Source organism: Podarcis cretensis (genome assembly GCF_951804945.1).
Source record: "Podarcis cretensis genome assembly, chromosome: 3".
NCBI classification, from domain to species: Eukaryota; Metazoa; Chordata; class Lepidosauria; order Squamata; family Lacertidae; genus Podarcis; species Podarcis cretensis.
The window spans coordinates 112,539,102-112,563,910 of record NC_137172.1 but is presented as its reverse complement, the minus strand read 5'-3'; the positions used below and the strand labels follow the sequence as shown (position 1 = coordinate 112,563,910).

The following is a 24,809-nucleotide window of genomic DNA, read 5'->3' as shown; positions in this document are numbered from 1 at the left end:
AATGAATGGTGGCAGGCTCCATCTTAAAAGGCATATTCCCCCCTTCTGTTCACATAGCAGGGACTGCCTCTTATAATACCTGCGTGCCTCATCAAAAAATAAAGGTACAGTCATACCTTGGTTTTTGAACAACTTAGTTCTCGAATGTTTTGGCTCCCAAACGCTGCAAACCCGGAAGTGAGTGTTCTGGTTTGCGAACTATTTTTGGAAGCTGAACGTCTGACGGGACTTCCGCAGTTTCCAGTTGGCTGCAAGAGCTTCCTGCAGCCAATCAGAAGCCGCACTTTGGTTTTTGAATGTTTTGGAAGTCAAACAGACTTCTGGAACGGATTGCATTTGACTTCCAAGGTACGACTGTGCTTCTTTTTTTCCATTTGCGAGTGGGTATGAATTTAGTCAGATCAATGCAGAGAATATAACTAAAACACCTGATTAAGATTTCTTGAATTGGGTGCCAGCCCTAGTGTTTATAATGTGTCATACACTGTCACCTTCAGTCTCACCTGTTAATGCAGATCATATTTATTTTAATAGTCTTAGTGCTGGAAGATTTAGGATGGACACTTTCAAAATGATGTTTTGAAATGGTTTTGTTTTCCAGTTTATTTTCTCTCATTTCACTAGGTTTTATTTCACTTTCAGTAAGCACAAAACCTGTAAGAGCAAAGCCAGAAACCTGTGTCTTTCCACAGGTGCTTCTCCTTTTTTGGGGGATGGGGGTGGGTAAGCCTTTCAAAGTCCAGTAGTCCCTGCAAAAAGAGAGCACCCTCTTCTGGGTGTTCCTTCATGCAGCAAGTTGAGACTGGGAGGGTGTATACCAGGCTTTCTCAACCTTGGCCCTCCAGATGTTTTTGGCCTACAACTCCCATGATCCCTAGCTAGCAGGACCAGTGATGAGGGATGATGGGAATTGTTTCAAAGCATCTGGAGGGCCGAGGTTGAGGAAGCCTGGTGTACACAGTGACCCTACCAGCTCCTCTCTCCTTTGGCATTCCCAGCCTCAGAGGCCTAATGAAACTTAAACCCAGATATCCTCTAGAACAGAGTGGTCCAATGCGTGGCTCTAGAGGAATTATGGTGGCCCTCAGCAAAATTTGACCCCAGCCCTCACACTGCCTTCCCAAAGCTGGGTAAGCAAGGTGCTGGGCTTTGGGAAGGAGGTGTGAGGGCACCAGGACCCCACCACCGGCATGACAGGTTCTGTGTCAAAGTATTCTTGCAGCCCACTTGGTTTGAAAAGTTGGGCTCCCCAATAATAATAATAATAATAATAATAATAATTTATTACTTATACCCCACCCATCTGGCTGCGTTTCCCCAGCCACTCTGGGCGGCTTCCAACAGGAGATTAAAAATACATTAAAATACATCTGGAAGTCACTTAGGCTATAGTCTTGTTACCCGCATACCTGGGACTCAGTCTACTGAGCTAAGTGGGACTTACTTCTGAGTAGACACGGTAAGGAGCATTTTGTGAAAATCTTGCTGTAACCTTCGTTACCAGAGGAAAATGGAGACGTGCAGATGAAAGCAGAAACAAACGGAAAATGTTTTATATATATTTGCATTTATTTTCCTTGCATTTGTTTGTCGTTCTCATCTCAGCTGTCATTCCTTTTATTTGCCTTGTTGTATTTCTCAATTTTGACATTATTATTTTTTGTGCAAACAGCTTTTGAAATCCTGCCATGCAGTCTCTCAAACTCAAGGTAGGATTGATCGGTACTGAGCTAGCTACTACATTCAGTGTGCTTTCCTTCTAAAATAAATCATTTTTCACTGAGACTCTTTCTTGTGTGTGTGTAGATCTAATTAGTGATGGATGAGCTACCTTTGGCTTGATTTGGAATCAGCTTGGAAAGCTCTTCCATTTCCCAAGAGTTCTTTCTTAGCTCATAATGTTGGCACATGTGCACTGATGTGTTGTGCACATATATATTGCCCCTGCAAACTGTAGTTCTGTTGGTACCTCATGCATGATTGCCATTTCAATCAACACAGATTGAATTTGGCTAGGCCATTCCCCAGTTTAGTAGTTCATATGGCATGGTATTGTTTTGGAAAACATATGCTATTTTTTAAAAAAAGTTCCCATAGTTTCTCAACACCCAACAAGAACCATGAGTCTGGTGAGTGCTAACCATACATGCGCAGAATCTTATTTAATACCCAGAACTGGAGAATAAATTATAGGGTGAATGGTGTTCAGCTCATAATCTAGCCAAGCATTGTGAGTTTGACAAGTTTACAAGCATTGGACAAATTTGCAATCATTGTGAGCTGTACCAGGTAATACAAATTTGGGTACCAGTTATAGATGCAATCGCTGAGATGTGTCATTTGCATAACAAAGACAATGTTTCAGAACAACCCAGTCTTTTCATTGTTTCAGAAGCACTGCAGGTCAAACTATAATGTATATAATAGTGAGACCATGCCTTTTGTATGTGATAAGTCAATCAAAATGAATCAACAAGTAGGTTTCCTCTATAAAAGTATGACTTCATTTGACAAAATGTTGGACTTGAAAAACTTTGATCAGTCCAACTTTACTTCCTGAATTTGTCCATAAGGTGTTCTTGCATTGATTATCATGAATTTTGTAAACTGAATTGATTATCATGAATTTTGTGGATGAAATTGGATAGCCACCTTTCCTATTAAACTCATGATCATGAATGATGCAAGAAGATGCCACATTTTAAACCCTTTCCCCCTCTAAATTCATGCAGTGCCAAGTGGATAACAATTACAACTCTCCTCCACATTCCTGAAAAAAGTAGGCAGAAATGAGATCACATTCATTGGAATTTCTTTTGATAAGAATTCATCTTCATTTGCATCTATAATTTTTTGCTGTTAAGAATCATGTTTGCCACACTGAAAAACTTTAGTAATATATCTAAAGGTCTGTTTTGTGTCCCTTTTCTCAACATAAAATGACTGAATTAGGCTTTCCCAAATTTTGTCTCCCATCATGACTAAGGCTTTGCTTTTAGACTCCTGAATATTTCGCTTCCCCATTTTTAATTTGAAAGTGTTGCAAAAGATAACTTATAAGAATATAGTCCATCTTCAAACAGCCCCTAAAGCCATGGTTAGTCATTTACAGACGGTTTGAGGAAGGCGACAGGTAACTGAATTTCATCTGGAACATCCCAGATGTTGAAATATACATATATAGTTCAGCATTTCAAAAGAGGTTGTACTTGCTGAGCCATACATTATGTTTCCACATTTTCACTTATGATTTTTGCCCATTAATGTCTGACTTCAAATACTTGAAAGGAAGGAGGAGGGAGCTGTAATGCTCAGATTTTTAGTTTTCTAAGAAATCCAGTGGTTTCCATAGAGAAGCATAGCAATAGCATCCATCCCTCACTTTTATATTTGAATTTGGTTAGTGGAGAATTGTGTTTATCTGGTGTGCACGCAAATAGAAAACAGCCCTTGTTTATTCAGTTGTTCCTCGCATGCATAGCAACTCTGAGGCACACACACACACATACACACACACACACACACACACACACACACACGTGTTGCATTACAAAGAAGAGCTACAATTCTATGATTGTTTATTTACCTTGAGTTGAAGGCTAGCTCTGTACATTTATCCCTATTGCAATAACACCCAAATCAGCCTGGAATCACAGTCTGAAAGTGGTACTCAGATGCACAGTCTCTTCTCCCCCTCTGCCCCACCACTGTGTTCTGTCCTGTTATAACCGCACAATTGTCCTGGTTTGCAGGCGAAGGAGATGCAGCAGATGGTGAAGCTAGAAGCAGAGATGGACCGCAGGCCAGCAACAGTGGTATAATGCTCCAACACACAAACTGAAGTCTGAAAACCCCGTATGTTTTGTATTTGCAAAGCCAACTCACTAAATATTAGAAGGCGGTGTCTCTTCTACTTAGTGTCAAGCAAGCGTAGCTGGGAATCACTGATGAAGAACTTAGAATTTTTGTAACATTTGGAGTACTGTATTTTATTTTTAGCAATCGACGATGCTTCTAAAAAAAGAGAAGATTTTTAAATTCTGTCCAGTTCAGAAGAAAAATGCTCCCCTTTGAACAAGGAAGGGAGGGTGTGTGTGTGTGTGTGTGTGTGTGTGTGTGTGTGTGTGTGAGAGAGAGAGAGAGAGAGAGAGAGAGAGAGAGTGTCAGGGCTACAGGATCAGACCAGTCTAATACAGCAAAACATTCATTATTATTTTATAATAATTTGCACTTGTCTATTATTAACTTATATTGATATTTTATATCACATTTTGCCTGGGCTTCTTTTGAGAAAACCAGGTGTTCCTAGGACCTCACAGCATCCTGACCCAAGAGCCTTTGAAAAGGGGCACTGGGTTTTCCCCCTGAGTAAACTGCAATAAATTTGACACCATAGCTTAAAGAAAACTGTCTCTGGAGTTTTTCTTTTTACTGTAAGGACAAACTAGAACTACCAGATTTATTGATGGTGCAAATTAAAATAATACGAAACCACCCTCTCTAAAGTTAGTAGAGAAGGTAAACATGTAGTATAAAATCTGTCCCGGTCCTTTTTCCTGTATTCAGAATTACGTCATCAAGAAGTGTTGTATCAGGTTGGTCTTGTCTGGTTGAAGCTACTGTTTTGTACAATGCTGCTGAAAGGATTGCCAAGTGGCAAAAAGAAACCAGTCTTTGTGCCAAATCTACTTATTATGACAAAAAGTAAAGGAACTGTATCGTAGGCACTTTAACAAACGTTTACATCCTACTTAACAGTTGCATATTGATCCATTTGTTACCAGGCCCCCAATACTACAGCTCATTGTATCTTAAGTTTTGTTAAATAGCTGTTTTGGGGGAGTAGGGAGAATTTGTAACTGTGAAAATGTAGAGTATTTATACACATGCAATCACACTATTGTAGAAGATCACATTCCTGTTTCGACATTGTCGGCAGTAGTAAACAAAAACCTGTGTGCATGTGGTACAGACACCAATTTTTTTCAGTGACTATTGTATGACCGCCCGGTTATTCTCTTACTGGTAAACAAATAGAGTCTGTGTATGATTATGAGACAGAATATTTGAATAACTAACGAAACATAGGGATATATATATATATATATATATATATATATATATATATGAATTATGTGGGCATTCTTAATACTTCAAGTTCTAGTTGAAAAAAGAAAGTATATTAATTTAATTTTACACAATATATTTATGCAGATTTTCAGACTTTCATATCAGGAATAACCCTTTTTATGTCTGTTATATATATATATATCTCCAAACAATTTGCTACAGTATTAACGCGCATGTTCTCAAAGCCCGCTGTAGTTACAACGCAGAACAATGCATGCCAGCCTTCTGCTTGGAACTGTCAACATAAGAGACTGTGGGAAGCTGGTAGTTTAGAACAAATCAGACAACTGATTTCAGTAACGCTGAATACCAATCATGTTGTTGTATATGCTTGTACAAACTGATTCTACGTATTCCTTTAAAAATGACATAATGATGTAACTGTCCCGAGATAATAACTTTCAGGTTCTCTAATAAAATTTTGAAAAATACCCATAGTGTCTCCGGTAGCACGAATCAAATTATTCTTATGTTCACAGACTGCTTAGGGTATAATTCTGTAAAGTTGCTCCAAAGAAGAAATGTATTGATCTAGTCAGCTTCGCCTTCTGTTGCAGATGTGGGAAACCCATTTTAGGGCTAAGGGCTGCATTGACAGTCACCTGCACCTCAGAGCCAGGTGCCAGCAGGGGGCATGGCTAATGTACACATGCATCCCTGACTGGTCTTCTGGCAGCAGTATCACTGGGGAAATTCTACTCAATATTGATCCAGAGCAGAACTCCAACGTATAGTTAGCAGAGTAAAGACTTAAACACGTTGCAGGATTCCCGAAAAATAGACCAGCAGCAATTGTATTCCATTCAGCAGAGCTTTACTGCTAATGAAGGCAAATGAGCATCATGGTCACAAAGCCAATACATTCAGGATTGGCACTGTCCATAATAAATCCAGTTGCAGCAGACTTCACTTACACTTAAAATAAGTCTAAACCTTAACACTAAGCGTACTATGTACAGAACACCAGACCAGAAGGAAAAGAGATAGAAAGTGAAAGGGTGAAACCCGGGCTCCTTCTGGCCTATTTTTATAGTCAGCATGACCTTGACAGAAGAGATAATAGAACCAATTCAAACCAGCTGTACTCAGTTTTTCTGAAAGTATAACCCAAACACATCATGAACCTTCTGCTTTTTTCTTTCACACAGAGAAGCTTCCAGAACCCTCTTGAATTAGAATAGGAAAGATCTCTGCACATCAGATCAATACTTTCTGCACTAAGAAATCCAAACTGACAATATGCATGCTCCATTACCCCACATGCAGGCATGCAGCACTCTCTCCCACTCTCATATACTCACATGTAGGCTAGGGCTGGGTAGTATATCAATATACCCCTCAAAACCAGTTTGAAATGATATCAGTTTCACAATATATTGTGAATCATGATGTGTGCGTGCGTGCTGTGCAAAAATGATGTGGGCCAGCCAATGCCTCTACATAGCGCCATCCTTATTTCAGACATTGTGATATATCGGTATATTGCAATGTTTAGGTGGTGATATATCACAATGTTGGAAACCAGGCATCGCCCTGCCCTAATGTAGGCACACTCCCCCAGAGGAATAATTGACACCTCTGTTCACATACTGTCAAAGCTTCAGGAAAGCTATTCCTCCCCCGGCTGCAGCGAGAGCAGAGAAAACAAGGTCGAGTCCTTTTTAATGAGTTTCTTCTATCATAATAGCAAGAGACAAAAGAACGCAACAAGGCTTAACAACGGCGTTGCTCCAAACTGGGCTCCTCCTCCTTCCTCGCTAGAAGAAGAAGAGAAGAAGAGTTGGGATTTGATATCCCTCTTTAATACTACCCGAAGGAGTCTCAAAGCGGCTCACATTCTCCTTTCCCTTCCTCCCCCACAACAAACACTCTGAGGTGAGTGAGGCTGAGAGACTTCAAAGAAGTGTGACTAGCCCAAGGTCACCCAGCAGCTGCATGTGGAGGAGCGGGGAAGCGAACCCGGTTCACCAGACTACTGCTCTTAGCCACTACACCACACTGGCTCCCTAGCAACAGCATCCCCCTTTATGGTGGCCAAATGTCTCCGAGTCCTTTTTCCCTGCACTCTTAACAAACGCCAAGTTCTGGGAGAAGGGGAATCAGAAATACTCTCCACTGACAGCGTGTCATCTGGCTGCCCTGCTGCAGTCCCACCCTTCTTTTAACACTTCCCAAGATCTTCTGTTCATCTGTCTCTGAGCTGTGACTTTCCTCAAACCCCTGCTGTAATCGAGGCTGCCTCCCTCTTTTCCTGCAGCATCAGGAGAAGGTGGGGTGGTCTCCTCCATTCCTCCTCCTCCCTCTTGCCCTCTTGAGTCCAATCTGTGACACATACTTGGCCTTCCAGTGGCAGCATCGCTGCCACAAACTGGGATTGTGACAGGGGCAGGGTGGCTGTGAAATTGAGACTGTTTCAGAGACACAAATCGATCACCCCTGCCACTGCGCTCCAACCCAACCTTACCACCACACTCCACCCAACCTTACCACCACACTCCAAAGAATCGTGGTAGGGAGTGAGGGATGATGGAAATGCTGTCCTTCATGCTAAAAGAGCAGGCAGAAAGGTGTATACCTGAAGGAGCGTATCCACACCCATTGTTCAGCCCGGACACTGAGATCCAGCGCTGAGGGCCTTCTGGCAGTTCCCTCATTGCGAGAAGTGAGGTTACAGGGAAGCAGGCAGAAGGCCTTCTCAGTAGTGGTGCCCACCCTGTGGAACACCCTCCCATCAGATGTCAAGGAAATAAGCAGCTATCCTATTTTTAAAAGACATCTGAAGGCAGCCCTGTTTAGGGAAGTTTTTAATATTTAATGCTGTATTGTTTTTAACACTCAATTGGGAGTCGCCCAGAGTGGCTGGAGAAACTCAGCCAGATGGGTGGAGTATAATAATAATAATTAGTAGTAGTAGTAGTAGCAGTAGTAGTAGTAGTAGTAGCAGTAGTAGTAGTAGTATTTCTTTCTCATCTGAGCACTGTGGGGTTTAGTGCGAATATTAATCTAAAATCCCCTGGCCTGCTCTTTAAGGACAAAAGGCACCATTCCCTATTTAAATTTATTTGGTTTTTCAAATTTAAATCTTACAGAAATACATCAATCATAAATCATAAAAACAAAATCTTGGACTTCCTATTGTTAATCCTTTCCTCCTGCATCTTTTATGATGATCCAAATCTTTTACATTTCCATTGTGTCCAAAATCCACCCTTAAACTACAAGTGTTATCCCAATCCTACTAACGATTTCAACTGTTTACAATGGTCTTTAAGATAAGTTATAAATTTCCCCCCATTGTTAAAGAAGACAACGTTCCTACTAGAGAAGAATGGCAGATGAAGTTAATGGACTATGCTGAAATGGCTAAAACAACCAGAAGAGTCAGAAATCAGGACGACCAAAATGTTAACATAAGTCAGCATTCCCACCCCTCGCTCCAGCACTGTGGAGGCAAGAAATGCTGCCTTCTACTCTGAAAGAGGAAGCAGAGAACTTGTCTCCAGTTTTGGTGCCACAGTGCTTCATACTGAGACCAGAGAGAAAACCCTTCTAGCTGCTCTTTAGAGAGGGTCTCTGAACAGTGGCAAGGATTTTATATTACAATCCCAGGGCAGAGCTCTGTAGATAAAGCGCTGTGTCTGCTCTTTAAAGATTACTTTGTGAAAATCAGGCAAGAGTGCTTTATCTCCCAATCAGATCCCAATATTTATTTGTTTAGGTGACACGTATGCCACCTTTGGCACAAGCCACAGGACAGTTTTCAACAAAATCAGATAGAATAAAAAGACATGAAACCTGTAAAAAAAAACCCACAAGAATAATGATGCACAACACTAAATTGTTATTGCCAGTAGCAACAATTTGTCTAATCAGGACTGTCACCTTGCAGATCCCCACTTAAGTAAAACTGCAGTTCCTGGCAAGTTCTACTTCACAGAACTTGCTCCGCCATCTCTGACCCACAGGTTATCACTCCTGTCTTTAATTTTAACCTGTAATTCATTTCTAGGTTATGGATCTCCAATAAGAAAATGTTCTGGCTGTGACCCAGTGCATTTTAATTGGAAATCCCACTGACCTATCTCCATCTTTACTTTTAAAATATCATACAAAACTGATCCTGGGTTGAAATCCATCAACAACACTCTTCTGGCATTACTAAAAGGCACACATTCATATCTTACAAATCCTTTCTTATCATTGTTATTTGGTGAACCTGCCTTGCTGTAGCCATCCGTCCTGCTGGCCTACACAGGAAGTAAGTGACCACGGTCAACCTTTGTATCACACGGTTTCCCAAGCAACTGAAGCCTTCCTTTGTGATGTCTCTGTAATTGTTTGCTGTGTGACTGAAGGACTGAAAACCTTATATCTTCAGCAATCACAATAGCATTAGTTTGATCAACACAGAGCTGATCTTTCTGCTTTGTGAGACTTTACACATTTCCTCCTCTCTGCCCTTGCACCCAATGTGCTCCTGCTGCCTGCTTAGAGACTCAGCAATCTTCACAGAAATACAATTCCTGCTACAGTTAAAAGTCTTTCCATTTTCTCCACATCATCCATCATTTTATCATACCCCCCCAATTATTTACCCCTTTCCTAAACTAAAAAGGTTGAAACTTTTGTAACTTCTCCCCATACAGAAATTGCTCCAACCCTTTTTGTTTGCCCTTTTACAACTCTGCAATATAATATTCTTTGAGAGAGGTGAGAAACAAAAGTCTGTACAGTGTAAAATGTGCAGTATAAAGTTAAAGTTATTATGTATAAAGTTGTGTGGCGAGTTCCTGCATCCCACCAGTAGAAATAAAGACACGTGACACCATTATTTTAGGTTAATGGGCTAAAATTGGCCACAACTTTATTGGTTACAGGTAAAGAGCGGTATTGGCTTCGGCATTGGTCCTATCCAACTATCCTGCTTCAGCCTGTTTGCTTGAAGACCGGGAAGGGTTAACAACAGCAGGGGGAGCCCTGCTGATGCACATCAACTAGGTACTCCCCCGGGGTCACCAATCAGGGGTGCGCTTTAGGCCCTGGCCTCCATAGGCTTCGGACGAGGCCACGCCCCCCCAGAATCCTTTACCGGACTACCCTTCAATATTTGGGGGAGGTGGTGGCGCTCCTCACCCCCAACACATCTACATAACAATACCCCTACCAATGCCTAACCGCCAAAACCAAAGGAGTTGTGACAATTTGCTATGAGGTAGGCGAAAAACCAAATGGCCGGTGCCAATTTGCCAAGTGGAAAAAATTCCTACCAGGCCCCTTAACGCGAGGTCCATAGCAAGGTCAGAAGGGAAACCTTAAAGGGCGGGTGGGTGGGAAACCTCAGCAGCTGAGCAGCCAAAAGAGGGAGATCCCAGTGCCGCACGTGCCTTAAGTGAGGCAAGTCACACACCCCGAGCCAGCCGATTGGCTGGCTCAGGGAATGATGCAGCCCCAAGGATTCCCCTGATCGCGCAGGGGCTGGAAGCCAGCCTCCGCACGCGTGTTGGGGGTGTGAAGCCCGCAACACCATCTCCTCCCGAGTTCGGAAATGGCTTTATTATGATATTGGTTCTTTTCCTCTTTATCTGTAATGCGGAATTTGCCCTTTTCACAGAAGCTACATGCAGGCTTAAGATGTTAATCAAACCTTCCATTCAAGATGGCTTTCCAGGTCAGTCACCACCAGGTGTGAAGAAGAAGATGATGGAGGAGGGGGGTTCAAAACAAACATGGATAACCTGGATGCATGCTTTTGACTGGGAAGGGTGGATACAAACATAAATAAGAGGAAACAATAAGGAAAATACAACAGCATGAGAAAGAGAAAACGGAAAGGAGAATAAAGATCAATAACCTGCAATTGACATGACTGGGAGTGAGAAAAGTAATGTTGTAGTAGATCAATAAGTCAGCACCAGTTTAGGTCCCATTAGTTTATATGGGAACACAAACCCCCTCTTGTAATGTGCATCAGTTTACGGTGAATTCGATTTGCCCTTTTACTGGCCAGTCACCCAGTTTGAAGAGACCCTTTTGGAGTTCCTTACAACCCCACTTTTGCCTTTACCATCCACAATAACTTGGGGTAATCAATGAGGCTCATTTGACAGCAACAAGAAACCAATTGTGAAATACTCTGCTGATGGAGATTCAGCAGAGATTCTTTCTTTCAACTTTTAAATGCCTGCTGAAAACCTTCCTATTCCATCAGACCTATGCAGATGCTTAAGAATACATCTTTTCTTCCTGCTCCCTGCTCTTTAACCAATTAAGGTAAAGGTACCCCTGCCCGTACGGGCCAGTCTTGACAGACTCTGGGGTTGTGCGCCCATCTCACTTAAGAGGCCAGGGGCCAGCGCTGTCCGGAGACACTTCCGGGTCACGTGGCCAGCGTGACATCGCTGCTCTGGCGAGCCAGAGCCGCACACGGAAACGCCGTTTACCTTCCCGCTGGTAAGCGGTCCCTATTTATCTACTTGCACCCGGAGGTGCTTTCGAACTGCTAGGTTGGCAGGCGCTGGGACCGAGCAGCGGGAGCGCACCCCGCCGCAGGGATTCGAACCGCCGACCTTTCGATCGGCAAGCCCTAGGCGCTGAGGCTTTAACCCACAGCGCCACGCTTTAACCAATTACTGATCTATAAAAGGGTTTGTTCTCTTATCCCATGACCCCTAAGCTTATTTGGGAATCAATATTCAAATATTTTAAATTATATAGGTGCAAAAGCACTCTCTTGAATCCCTGGAGAAAACTGGAAGATTTTTACATACTGTTTAACTAGCACACGGGGAAATTTAGATATTTAGGAACGTTGTTGCATCTTATTTGTTCCCTCCCCATTTTGTCAGTTAGCCACAGCCTCAGCCATTCACATTTTTATATGAAGTATAAGAAAGGACTCACAATTGGAACTGGAACTGAAGTCACTCCAGAATTTCTAAATGAATGGCTACACTAGAAATTAAGCATTAAATGTTATCTGCTACAATAAAGCTAAAACTATTGAAGCCTATAGTGTTGCACCATCACAGATGCTGTGTCAGCAGCGAATATTCAGATGCAGTGGCTATTAGATCCAGACTTGCCCATTGGCTTGCAGAAGCGAATGACTTCCAGTGGAACTCCAGTGCTGGAGAAAGGAGAGGAGAGGACATTCACCCATGTCCCAATGCTGTTCCAAAGGGCCCCCTACTCCTCTGAAACAGCTTTTCAACAGGCTGCCAAGGAAGGGGGTATTAACCAAGATTGCTCTCCCTGCTTTCTGTCAAGAGTTCTACGTACACATAGTGTGGGTCAGAACCACAACTGCACTTGTATGGGATGTTTTGGTGTTTTTTTTTTAGCCAAAGGGGTGCATTCCCTGAAGGATACCATACCAGGAACCACATACCAGGGAGTGGGTTGGTTCCAGAAGCACATACACACACACAAAGGATGGAAACAACAGGTGTGGATTTTACCCTTGTGCAATAGGTTTACACTCCAGGCATGGGAAAGCTTAAGGTTTCTTCATCTCCACACAGGCACATCTTCATTCAGGAAAGCAGGAAACATCATCCGAGTTCAACAACCCATTCCAGCCATTCAAAAGCACTTGAGGGGTGTGGCCTAAGGAGGGGGCTTGGGCTTGAGGGACAGCCCCAAGGGTCAGATTTAGATATTGTCAGGTGGCAGAGGAACCAACCCCCACGGCAGGTTGCCAGGAATGGATAAGACAAGGAAAAGTCCCTATTATGTGCTTTTTATTCAATATTTACAGAGAGAGGCTTGAGAATGCAGCCTTGTTGTCCTGAGTAAATCTCCACCCCCCTTTTTCTCCCACTTCCTCATTCGTCAATGGCACGCGCACACACACACACTGTACGGTTGCTGCTTAGGGCCATCTGTTTCCAAGCTCTTTGCTCTCCTGCTTTTAAGGTTCACCAGGTTCTGGGAGATGATGGCTCTGGAATGCTTTCCAGTGATAATGTGTCAGCCAGCAGTGGATAAACTGGACTGTTTCAAGAAGTGGCAGAAAGATATATCTAAATTTGTCTGGCAGGGCAAAAAGCCCAGAATTAAGTTTAAGAAACTTACCGATTCTAAAGAAAGAGGGGGGTTTGCCCTGCCGGACTTAAGACTGTACTATGAATCGGCAGCTTTCTGCTGGTTAAAAGATTGGCTACTTCTTGAGAACGCAGATATTCTAGATTTGGAAGGATTTGATAATAACTTTGGTTGGCATGCATATATCTGGTATGACAAGGTTAAAGTGTACAAGGGTTTTAAAAATCACATTGTCAGGAAAGCATTATATAATGTTTGGATACGGTACAAAGATTTATTGGAAAATAAAACTCCCAGGTGGCTTTCACCTATGGAGGCCAAGGAGGTAAAGAAACTTAATATGAGAACTAATTGGCCGAAATACCCTGAAATTTTAGAACAAGAAGGTGGTGAACTTAAATTACAAAGTTATGAGAAAATAAAGTCCAAGGTACGAGATTGGCTCCATTATTTTCAAATAATGGAGGCCTACAAACAAGACAGGAAAATTGGTTTCCAGGTGGAGAAATCGAAACTAGAAACAGAACTGTTAGAACCCAATACTAAGAATTTATCAAGAATGTATAACTTGCTGTTGAAGTGGAATACATTAGAGGAGACAGTGAAGTCTGCTATGGTTAAATGGGCACAGGACATAGGTCATGACATTATGTTTGCTGACTGGGAGCAGTTATGGACCACAGGTATTAAATTCACGGCATGCAATGCCTTACGAGAAAACATTATGAAAATGATTTACAGGTGGTACATGACCCCAGTCAAGCTTGCGAAGATTTATCATTTGCCCAATAACAATTGTTGGAAATGTAAAGAGACTGAAGGTACCTTTTTCCACCTTTGGTGGACCTGCCCAAAGATTAAGGCCTTCTGGGAAATGATTTATAATGAAATTAAGAAAGTGCTTAAGTGCACCTTTAACAAGAAACCAGAGGCATTTCTCTTGGGTATGGTCGGCCAGTTGGTGCCGAAGAAGGATAAGAATTTCTTTTTGTATGCTACTACGGCAGCAAGGATTCTTCTAGCAAAGTATTGGAAGACACAAGAGCTACCCACGCTGGAGGAATGGCAGGCGAAAGTGATTGACTTTATGGGATTGGCAGAAATGACCGGCAGAATCCGCGACCAAGAGAAAGAGACTGTGGAAGAAGATTGGAAGAAATTTAAGATGTATCTTAAGAACTATTATAAAATTGAGGAGTGCTAAAATGCTGAGGGAAAAGAAGATGTAGAATTGCAGCGGGAAATTGTGTTTAATTTTAGGGTGGAATTGAAAAAGAGAATGAATTTATATTTATTTGGTTAAGAAGGGTTGCTGAATAATGACTTATAATTAAGGATGCAAAAAGGGAAAGGTATGGGGAAGTCCGGGAAAAGAGGGTTATGAAAATAAGGTTAAGAAAATATGATTTTTTATGTTTGTTTTTATGTTGTTTTTGTTTATGTTAAAAAATTTGGAAATTAATTAAAATTTTATTTAAAAAAAATAAAAATGTGTCAGCCAGCTGCTCCAGCTCTGCCTCATCCTCCTCTCCCATTATTTCCCAACTTTCTCCCTCATCTTCCTCTAAGTTGTGACCTCCCTCAAACCCCTGTTGTAATTCTGAACTTTCTTCTTCTCTAGAAGGGTCAGGCTGGGAAGGCAGTCTCCACCGTTCCTCCTCTGCCCCAGTCCCTGACACATACGGGGGGGGGGGGCACATTTGGTGCACAGAACTTAGGGAGATGGAGAAATCCTTGATGCCAATGGCTTGTTTTTATGTAGCATGTATAATTTTTAAAGGATTTTGCAATATACACAGCAGGAAAGAAGATGAAACAGAATTTTCTTCGAAGGCAGAATTGCATGGCAAGGCATCCCCGCTACTCCTCAGTCCAATATTTGGGTGAAATCAGGCCACAACATTACTGATTACAGATGTAAAAGGTTTGGCATAGGCATTGGGTAGACCCCACCCTTTCTGGCTCACTTGCCGGAATAAATTTTGGGGTCAACCAAAAATGCAGGAGTCCCTGACCTTCATCAAGGGGTAACTCCCCTACTTGACTGCACTTGGGGAGTGCTGTGGTCCCTCATCCCCCACCTGGGCATCCAGACAAAAGCATCTCCTGTGGTTCCCTTTAATGCGGTACCCCATTTCAGAGGGGCCTGGCAGAGGCTACAACCTCCCCTCTGACCAAGACTGTGCCTATCCAATGCTTAAACTAAGTCGTCTTCTTCGGTGATCACTCATAGCCAAGGAAGATTGTCTTCCATAAACACAGTTTTAACAATGAGTCCGAAATTATCCAGGATCAATTTCTATGTTTAATACCCTTTATAGTAGTTGTAATATGATAGTGAGCACCCAAATCCCGTGTTACATTTAACTAGAGACAGCTGCAATTGAACATGGGACATTCTGCATGTAAGTAATATTTCCAGCTAAGTTCCATTGATGGCTTACATGGCACAGTATGAATTCTAGCACAGAGGTGTGTTTCATCTTTACCTGCATTGATACTTAAGACATCTTACAGAGCTCACCATTTGCCAACAGAGAAGCTCTGCTACTTACATTATCAAGGCAATTTCTCCTGGAAGTCTCTGTTCTTTCCAAATTGTCAGACCACCTTAATAGTACTGCTTCCTTTCTTTTCTTTGCATAGTAGCTGTTACATAGTAAAGCTTTCCATATTTGCCCAGTGATATTGTCAAGCACAGCAATATCCTTAAGTGGTGAAATCAGTGTGCAGAAATCGCCTGCTTAGAATCTTAAAAACAGCTTTGTCCTGTACCAAAGTGAGGCACAGCTAGTGTAGAATGCCATTCTCTTTCCCATTTGTCCAGCCTGACAAGACCTGGAGACTTCAGTTCCACCCCATCAAGTTTGGAAATTACATTGTAAATCAGGGCTATCTTTCCGTCAATAGAAGCCAATAACCTTTGTTTCGACTGCTGCATTCGGCAACTGTTAACTCAGGAAAGGGATGAGGGCTGCTGTTTTCTTTCTTTCCAGGGACCTCGAACCTATTCTGCAGACAAGCTGCTATTCTGAAAGACACCCCCTGTGGGCAGCCTATTGCCTCTTCCAGATTTGTCTGTCCAAATGGGAAACTCCACATTGGGTGGAGTATTTTTTGGAGGTGCAGTTCAAGGGCGTGTGAAAAATTTAACAGAGCTAGAAAAATCACCTACAAGCCTGTGATGTCACCTTGAGAGTAGTTAGTGTTACTGGACCAACTGTGTTTAATTAGATAGGAGTGGTCCTAAAATTAAGAAGAGAATTAACGAACCTCAATGGACAAAGCCACCATTTTTGATTACACGTTGGGAAGTTTGGCTAGCTGTTTATTTGGGTTAGAGCTGGTGCACATATGTAAGTGGTTCTTCTTGGCATGCAGTGGCATGGAGCACTGCAGTGGCATGGAGCCAGGGGCAGTCGTTGCATGGCAAGTATCTTCAGATGAATCATTTGCCATGTGGCAGGTGTTTTTAGGCATTTGTCCTTTAATGGGGAAGAGAACACACCGTTCCTTCCTATGGCTGCTCCCTTCTTCTTCTTCTGTTGCAGAGTGATCTGAAAATCGAATGTGCCAAGCTCTTTCACAGCTCAAAGAAAATACCACTGGAGGGGAATAGCTTTATCACACATGTAAATTTAACCATAGTCCTACACCTATCAGTATCAGGCTACACTTGACTAATGGACAGAGCAATTATTTTTACCTGGGAAGGAGAACATCATGGTGGAACTTCTGTATCCTTAGCCCATAGTGTTGTATTCCTGTGTTGCCATCCATGGCAGAGTTCAGTGGAGGTAGAAGTCAGCCAACCAGCTGTGTCTCAGGGGGGTACTTGCCTGGAGGCAGAGACCATATATACAAGGCCCAGTCCAGTCCTAAGGTCAGGAGTATCTCAGTTCACATAATCAGACAATCCTGGGGGTCACGAAAGCTGAGGGTCCAAGGTCATGAGAAGCAAGAAGCAGCAAGGTCTGGTCAGGAACTACAAATGTTGTTTCCAGCAACTGACTGAAGCTGGAAACCCTGCTTAAGAAAGCTGGAGCCAGGTGGTTCTCATCAGGAGCAAGAGGGCTGATCAGCAGCAGGTGGAGTCACTTCACCTGCAGGCTGCTGCTCAGCAGGTGAAGCCAATCCCTGGCCCATGACACATAGCCACACTGGAATATTGGGGGGGGACCACAAATTTTGCAGCCCATCCTCCAATATGTATTCACGCCCCCCCCCATTCCCCCCAAACTAATGGGAGAGAAAATAAATAAACCAGTTCTGAGATTATCTGATGATTGACCGATTGATTGATTGATTGATTGATTGATTGATTGATTGCCTTTTCTGGAAGCACATCAAGGGAATGGGGACCCTAGTTATCCAAAACCTTCCCGTACCTGCACCCAACACACACTATTGCTGGCACTACTGCCTTTGAATCATCACCAATTATGCGGGAACAGTGGCAGAGCGTCTGTTGCTCCATTGAGGAGGCAGCTGCTCACAAATCGTACTCTCAGGCAAGGGAGGCCTGCAGCAACGTTCAGCTTCTCAGCCATCCTTCCAGGGTGCATAGGATTGCCCCTCTAATTTGCAGTGGAGAGTGTGTGTTCCTCAATTTTTGACTGCCTGTTGCAGAAATGATCTGTGGAAGATCATCTTGGGTAAATGTACAAGAAGCAGTAAGAAGTGTATTGTAACACATTTACTGAAAAGCATAATTTATTCTGTTATGTTCTACTCCATATTTTCTTTTAGAGAAGAATTTACTCCTTTTTGGATGATCTTTTTCAGCAGCCATCCACAAAATTCTTCCATGTTTAAAAACTAATTACACTCACTAATGTAATCAATTCTTAAGTGGCATAAGCGCATAATGACATCCAATTCTTCTAGATGGCATCACTGAACACGGGTGGTGTTTATCACATTATACATTACAGTGCAAAGCCATCCCATTAGTCAAATTGTGTCATTGGTTATTAGAGCAACCTGATCTTCCGTACAGAATTCAGTTCATAATTCATTCCATAAGATTGAAGGAGGAGCACCAGCAGGAATTGCAGTGGTGGAGATAAGTGAAAGGGTGCTCAAATACCAATACTGAAGTTCCATTTGGCTATTTATCTCTAGGGATATGGGAAGACATTCATTTCAGTTTGTATTCAAACTGATACTACCTAATCTGCACTTTCTGAGACTTCACATGATCCAAAACGTAGCCGTCCTTCAAAATTTACTCTTCCCTGCGTTTGTGGTGCAATTCTCCAACCAAGCAGCATGTATAGAAGTGCATATACTGTACTGGGATAGAGGGTGTATAGATAAGCAGATAGTGAAAATAGCATGCAAAATGCATAATTTTTTTGGGGGGGGGAATTGCTTTGTAAAAACATGAATGTTAAGCAAAATTGCATGTAAAAATGTGCACAGGCACCCCGCACTTAGGTGTGATTGACTTGCACACAACCATGCATATGTGCAGTGCCAGCAAATAAATAAGTAATTCAACTGAGACCTGGAAATGGTGGGAAAGAGCTGTGAAGCCCTTGTGGTGCATGAGGAGACCCTCCCCAGAGCAAAAAGTCCAGAAATGAAGGCTAAAAAGGCTTAAAAAAACACTTTATGGATTCCAAAATGGTGTATGGGAGCCTCTGCGATACAGGTGGTGCTGTGGTCTAAACTACTGAGCCTCTTGAGTCTGCTGATTGGAAGGTCGGTGGTTCAAATCCCTGTGATGGAGTGAGCTCCCGTTGCTCAGTCCCAGCTCCTGCCAACCTAGCGGTTTGAAAGCACACCAGTGCAAGTAGATAAATAGGTACCATTGTGGCAGGAAGGTAAACAGTGTTTCCATGCATTCTGGTTTCCGTCACAGTGTTCCATTGTGCCAGAAGCAGTTTAGTAATGCTGGCCACAAGACCTGGAAAGCTGTCTCTGGACAAACGCCAGCTCCCTCAACCTGAAAGCGAGATGAGCGTCGCAACCCCATAGTCATTTTTTACTAGACTTAACCATCTGGGGTCCTTTAGCTTTACCTATGGGAGCTCTCTCTGCTGCCAATCTACCTTGCTCAGCAGCAGCGATACAGATACTGTATTGCAGTAGGCTCAAACGTGCTGTTCCGTGCCCTTTCTGGAAATCTGGAGTCAAAGGTATAAAAGGAGAAGGTATTTCTGATACTTCTTAAATCACCCTAGGTCCCCGCTCTGACGATCTGGCAAAGGTGGGGCAGCGGCTGAGGGGAAAGTAAAGCCATGAAAGGAACCAAGTAATGGAACTTATCCCTTCCACCAAGGTGCAAAAAACAAACTGAAGACAGGAAGCAAAGTGATATCATCCACAAGAAATTCAAAAAGCCAAAGGTAAAATCCACAGCAAAGGAAAAAGCTCAATTTTAGGGAGAGAAAAAGGGGGGAACGAAAGCAAGTGTAAAGTCACTGAATTTATTCAGGATTGAAGAGGCTGGAGGTGCCACAGGGTAAAAGCCATTCAGAAACTTTTTGGAGGGTGTTCCCAACTTATGTGCATTTCACTTATGCACACAGGAGGGCCTGGAACGTATCCCCCATGCAAGTGGGGGAGTTGCCTATATATCACGATAAATTTGCACTAAATGCTGGTTAATTTGAGTGCAGAGGGTTTATTTTTATGCCACCTGCTGTAGAAATGTGGAGAACTGAAGTCAAGATAGGAAAAATGAGAAACAAAAACTGAAATGGACAGATTTGCTCAAGCCAATATCTGGTAGACATTTTTTCTGCTCCAAAAGCACAGATTTCAAAAGGAAGCTTGAATACCGCCTGCATTTATCACTGTTCTTTATGCCAGAGGCATAGAACTTCAGACCCAGGGGCTGAATTCGGCCCTTTCTGCCTGGCCCTCAGGAATGTCTCTTATGGCTGAACCTGCTTTTGTATGTTTCTTTAGTATTTTTGCCTGCCTCAAATTTACCCTCCACCATATAGCGCCTCTTGAGAGTAATGCATGGGCATGTGTTGAAACTAGCCTCCTTAATTTGCAAAAGTCAAAACTGCATCCATTCACTTCTGCCTCTGCCCCCACTCACAGCTCACAAACCTTGTGTGCCTCTTTATAATTTCATCAAGTTATGTGGGAGTTCCTTTCTTGTTTTCCTTTTCTTCCAAAAACCAGCTCATAAGTCTTATGCCCAGGTATAGAGCCTTGCTGCTGACTTCTCTCCTCCAGCAGTTTTAGTGCTTGCTGCTAAATCGACACATTAAACAGCTGCCTTTCTTAAGCAAAATATCTACTGATCCGTGGACAGATGACATTGGATCCTTTTATTCTCTGCACTGAACGCAGCCATAAAATGCCTTGTTTTATTGGTCTGTTTCTTCCCCTTGACGGAATTAGATTCATTCGGAGAATGGTAGTATCTACGACAGCATCTGCTTGAAATGACAATGTGAGTCGGGGGCATGTTGTGTGCAGCCACACCAAAGATGCCCAGGCCAGGTTTTTGAAAGGTTGTAGTACTATGACATAAAAGAGCTTGAATGGTCTCCTTCACTTTCATAAATTTGACTGTGCATATATTTGTCTAGTTACCTTTGGCAATTTTGCCTTTTCAGTTCTTCCACCTTTAATATTGGGACCATTGGCTTTCTTTAAAGCACCAACAGAAATGAAAAGGAGTTTACTGCTGGTTTATTTATTTTTCCTTTCCCCTGATTGCAATTAATTAAGTGGATGGATTTTCTTCAATGAGCAATGCTCATTAAGCTTCTATCTTACACAGAAATCTCAGTACATAGAGCACAGAACACATCCAAGGTTACTTGGCTGCAGTACAGAGCCATTTGTATATCTTTGCTTAAGCCTTTAAGACTGGCTTGCGTCATTATTCTACTGTGAGACAGGTGTGGAGGGACATTTTCCCAGGATGCAGCTAATCTTCACATCAATGAAACCAAATCCATGCTGCTTTAACGTTTGCCAGCGTTGTCTAAACAAGTCGTCTTCAGTAAACAGATTCAAGATGGGTCAGTCAGCATGGTGTAGTAGTCAGAATGTTGCACTAGACTAGGATCAAGGAATAATAATAATATAATAATTTATTATTTATACTTCACCCATCTGGCTGGGTTTCCTCATCCACTCTGGGTGGCTTCCAACAGAATATTAAAATACAACAATCTATTAAACATTAAAAGCTTCCCTAAACAGCGCTGGCTTCAGATGTCTTCTAAAAGTCTGGTACAGTAGTTGTTTTTCTCTTTGACATCTGGTGGGAGGGCGTTCCACAGGGCAGGTACCACTACCGAGGAGGCCCTCTGCCTAGTTCCCTGTAACATGGCTTCTCACAGGGAAGGAACCGCCAGAAGGCCCTCGGCGCTGGACCTCAGTGTCCGGGCAGAAAGATGGAGGTGGAGATGCTCCTTCAGGTATATTGGACCGAGGTCGTTTAAGGCTTTAAAGGTCAGCACCAACACTTTGAATTGTGCTCGGAAACGTACTGTGAGCCAGTGTAGGTCTTTCAAGACCAGGACGCCTGGTGCAAACTAATGACTTCCTAAAAATCACTTCAACACCCCTCCCCCCCACACACAAGGCCTGGGTTGCTGTGCGTAAGAGAAACCTGGTGGACAAGCAGTGGCAAGGACAGGCCCATCTGCTTCATCCAAGGAAGTCTCTGTCACACATGCCAGGTCAAGTACTCCATCCATGATCAAGTCATGGATGGCAGTGGAACCCAGCATCCCACCTCAGCCATGAAACTCAATGGACTAGCCACTCTCTCTCATATCCCAAACTACCTTAGAGACTTGAATTGATGATAAGAGAGAGCATCACATATACTGCTATGAGCTTCTTTGGGTTTAGGATACAAAAGTGAGGAATGAGAAGAGTTGCTTTAAAGAAACTATGCAATCTGTGTGAAACATTTCAAAGGCTCAAAAAGTGCTTAACGTTTTATCGTTTAACCTCTGACAGATAGGCTATTGCTTAGTTTTCCCTGTTTGGTTTTCAATGAAAGATATCTAGCTGAGTCACCAGACTCCATCCCAAGAGGAGGAAAGGTTGATGCTTACACTGCAATCCAAGGCATGTGGACTCAGAACTAAATACAATGGTACCTTGGTTGTCAAACTTAATCCATTCTGGGAGTCCATTTGACTCCCAGAACAGTTTGAAAACCATGGCACGACTTCCGATTGGCTGCAGGAGCTTCCTGCACTCAATTGGAAGCCACAGAAGCTGCGTCAGACGTTTGGCTTCCAAAGAATGTTTGAAAACCGGAACACTTCTGTGTTTTTGTCATTTGGGAGCCAAAACATACGAGTACCAAGGCATTCGAGAACCAAGGTACTACTGTACCATTTAGTTCAACGCGGCTGACTTCCAGGGTAGTGAATATCAGATTTCAGCCTTATAGTACAATTTTGTGCATTTCTAATCAGAAGTATTCAGTTGGCTTGTCTTACTCTTGGGTAACTATATAGGATTGTGCAGCCCCAGTCATTCATATGTTACATGGTTGTGTTAATAATGGTTGCTGTTACAGACCTTCCAAGTGTGATTTAGAAAAGCCATCCCAGTTTTGGATTTGACCCTGCAATGTCCTACTTTTCCTTAGGATGTCCCCATTTTCAATGGAGAGATGTTGGAGGGTATGGAGTTATCTGACCCTCGAGCCATCTGAAGGTGATCCTGTATAGGAAAGGTTTTAAATGTTTAATATTTTATCATGTTTTACAACCCAGTAAGATGTGTGGGGTATAAATAGTAAAATTATCATTATGGAATAGGACGTCCTATTTTATCGGAGAAATGTTGGAGGGTATGCTGTTATTCTACTAATGCACAAACTGAGTACTTGACAAGGAATCGAGAAAACCCATGGTGCTCAGTCATAATTTGCCATGTTTTATTTCCTTCTAGTCCATTTGATGTACAAATTGGCATGGTTTAAACAATGTCATCTCAATCTACTAGCACCACCACAACCAAAACATGTGGACAACTCCCAATTTAGCACACTGCTGTCAATAGGAGGTTTTCTCTTTTCTTCATTAGGCCTTGCTGGTTTCAGTTCTAATCTTCAAGCACATGTTTGGTTATAGGAAATCCTTCATGCAGAATTATGTTTTAAATGTTCTTGGTTCAGCTTTTGCCATGAAAGATGAGTGCACTAGACAGATGCGCAGCATGAGAAAGCAAAATATAACCAGAAGGCACCTATTCTATGTACCGGTACATGCGTCATATCAGAATGCCTATTATACACTATGCCTATTTGTCATATTTGAGATTTTATCTGTGGATTTTGTTTGTTTAAAATATTTTATTTTGTTTCATTGTTTGTTTTTTGTTACTTGCTGTATAAACCGCTTTGTAACTTTCTAAGGCAAAAAGCAGTCTATAAATATTGGAGATAACAAATAAATAATTATGTGGGAGCTGGTTCCAATGGGTCACTTCTTTCCTGAAATGTGCAGCTTTCCCACACAGTAATGAAAACATACATCACACAAGGATCTGATTAGATGCAGCAGAATAATTAATTAATGGTTAATTTACCTCCTTTGTTACTGTGGTAACTAATTTTGGTCCAATATATTTTTAGGGAAGGGATCAATGAGCTTGAAAATTCATGTAATTTGGATGGGCTGCTCTTCTGCAGCTGGTACTCTAAAGCAGTAGATAGAGATGGCAGCTTCAAGTTAGTGTCTGCAGTAGAATGGCAGTGAATCAATTCAGTGATTCAACTCCAACAAATGTCTGCTTGTTTCATTTTTTAAAAAATGAAATTCCCTAACACTAAATGCTGATTTTTGGACTTTTAAATCTCCCTCTCTATATATATTAATATTATTTATTTTTTAAATCAACTTTTTTAAAAAAGTTATGGTTTCCCTAGTATATATCATGTGTTGGGAACACTTCTAGTTTCACTGTGATTTTACAGTGCAATCTACACATTTCTACTGAGAATCATGTAATATTGAATTCACTGGTGCTTACTCCCAGGTAAAATATGCACAGGGTGTGACCTTAACACAACTCCATTTATGGAAAGTTGCATTTAGATATACTGCATTTTACATTTAACTTCAAGCCTTCCATTGGAAGTGAAATAAATTATTAGAAGTCCAGCTGTACGTCTTTGATATAAATAAGTAACTGTTGGTACTTAAAATGTTGAAATATTTACTATGACTATAAAGGTATAGAAGAAAAGGGGGAGAAGCAAAGCCATGAGCCTACACAGGGCTCCATGAGGGTCCATGAGACCTTACAGAATGTGCTTTTCATGTGTGTTGAGAAGGCTGGGGTATAAGAGAGACTGTCAGGCCACACATTGTGAAGCCGTCTAATTAAAACTGACATCCCATGTCAAGTGCTCCACAGAGCAAACCTTTTCATGTTTCTCATCTTAGCAAGCACTCCACAGTCTGGATGATCTCCAGGCTTCTGTCAACCACCACCAGAAAATGGCGGTGGTCACATGGAATCAGGCCATAAGGTAGAAGCCAGTCTACTGCAGGTGGATTGCCTTGCTTGGCCTCTATTATGTAATCCACCACTTATTGAAACCTGTATAGAAAAACTGCCCTTAATTACAACCAGTCGGAAAGACATTTCAAAAGGCAGTGCAAAGTAGTATCACATGGGTCTGGGAA

General features: G+C 42.2%; 1 protein-coding gene across 15 annotated transcripts in view; it reads left to right on the top strand.

Annotated features, from left to right (window-relative positions):
- PLCB4 (phospholipase C beta 4) overlaps positions 1 to 5,561 on the top strand; it is a 235,423-nt gene extending 229,862 nt beyond the window's left edge. For 13 of the 15 annotated variants that reach the window (XM_079969714.1, XM_079969709.1, XM_079969718.1 and 10 more), the window contains 2 exons: positions 1,673 to 1,709; positions 3,753 to 5,561. In XM_079969714.1, the coding sequence (XP_079825840.1) occupies positions 1,673 to 1,709; positions 3,753 to 3,841 (126 nt within the window). In that variant the 3' untranslated portion in view covers positions 3,842 to 5,561. The remainder of the gene's footprint in view (positions 1 to 1,672; positions 1,710 to 3,752) is intronic. The other 2 variants (XM_079969711.1, XM_079969710.1) reach the window with 1 other exon arrangement.
- The last annotated feature ends 19,248 nt before the right edge of the window (positions 5,562 to 24,809 follow it).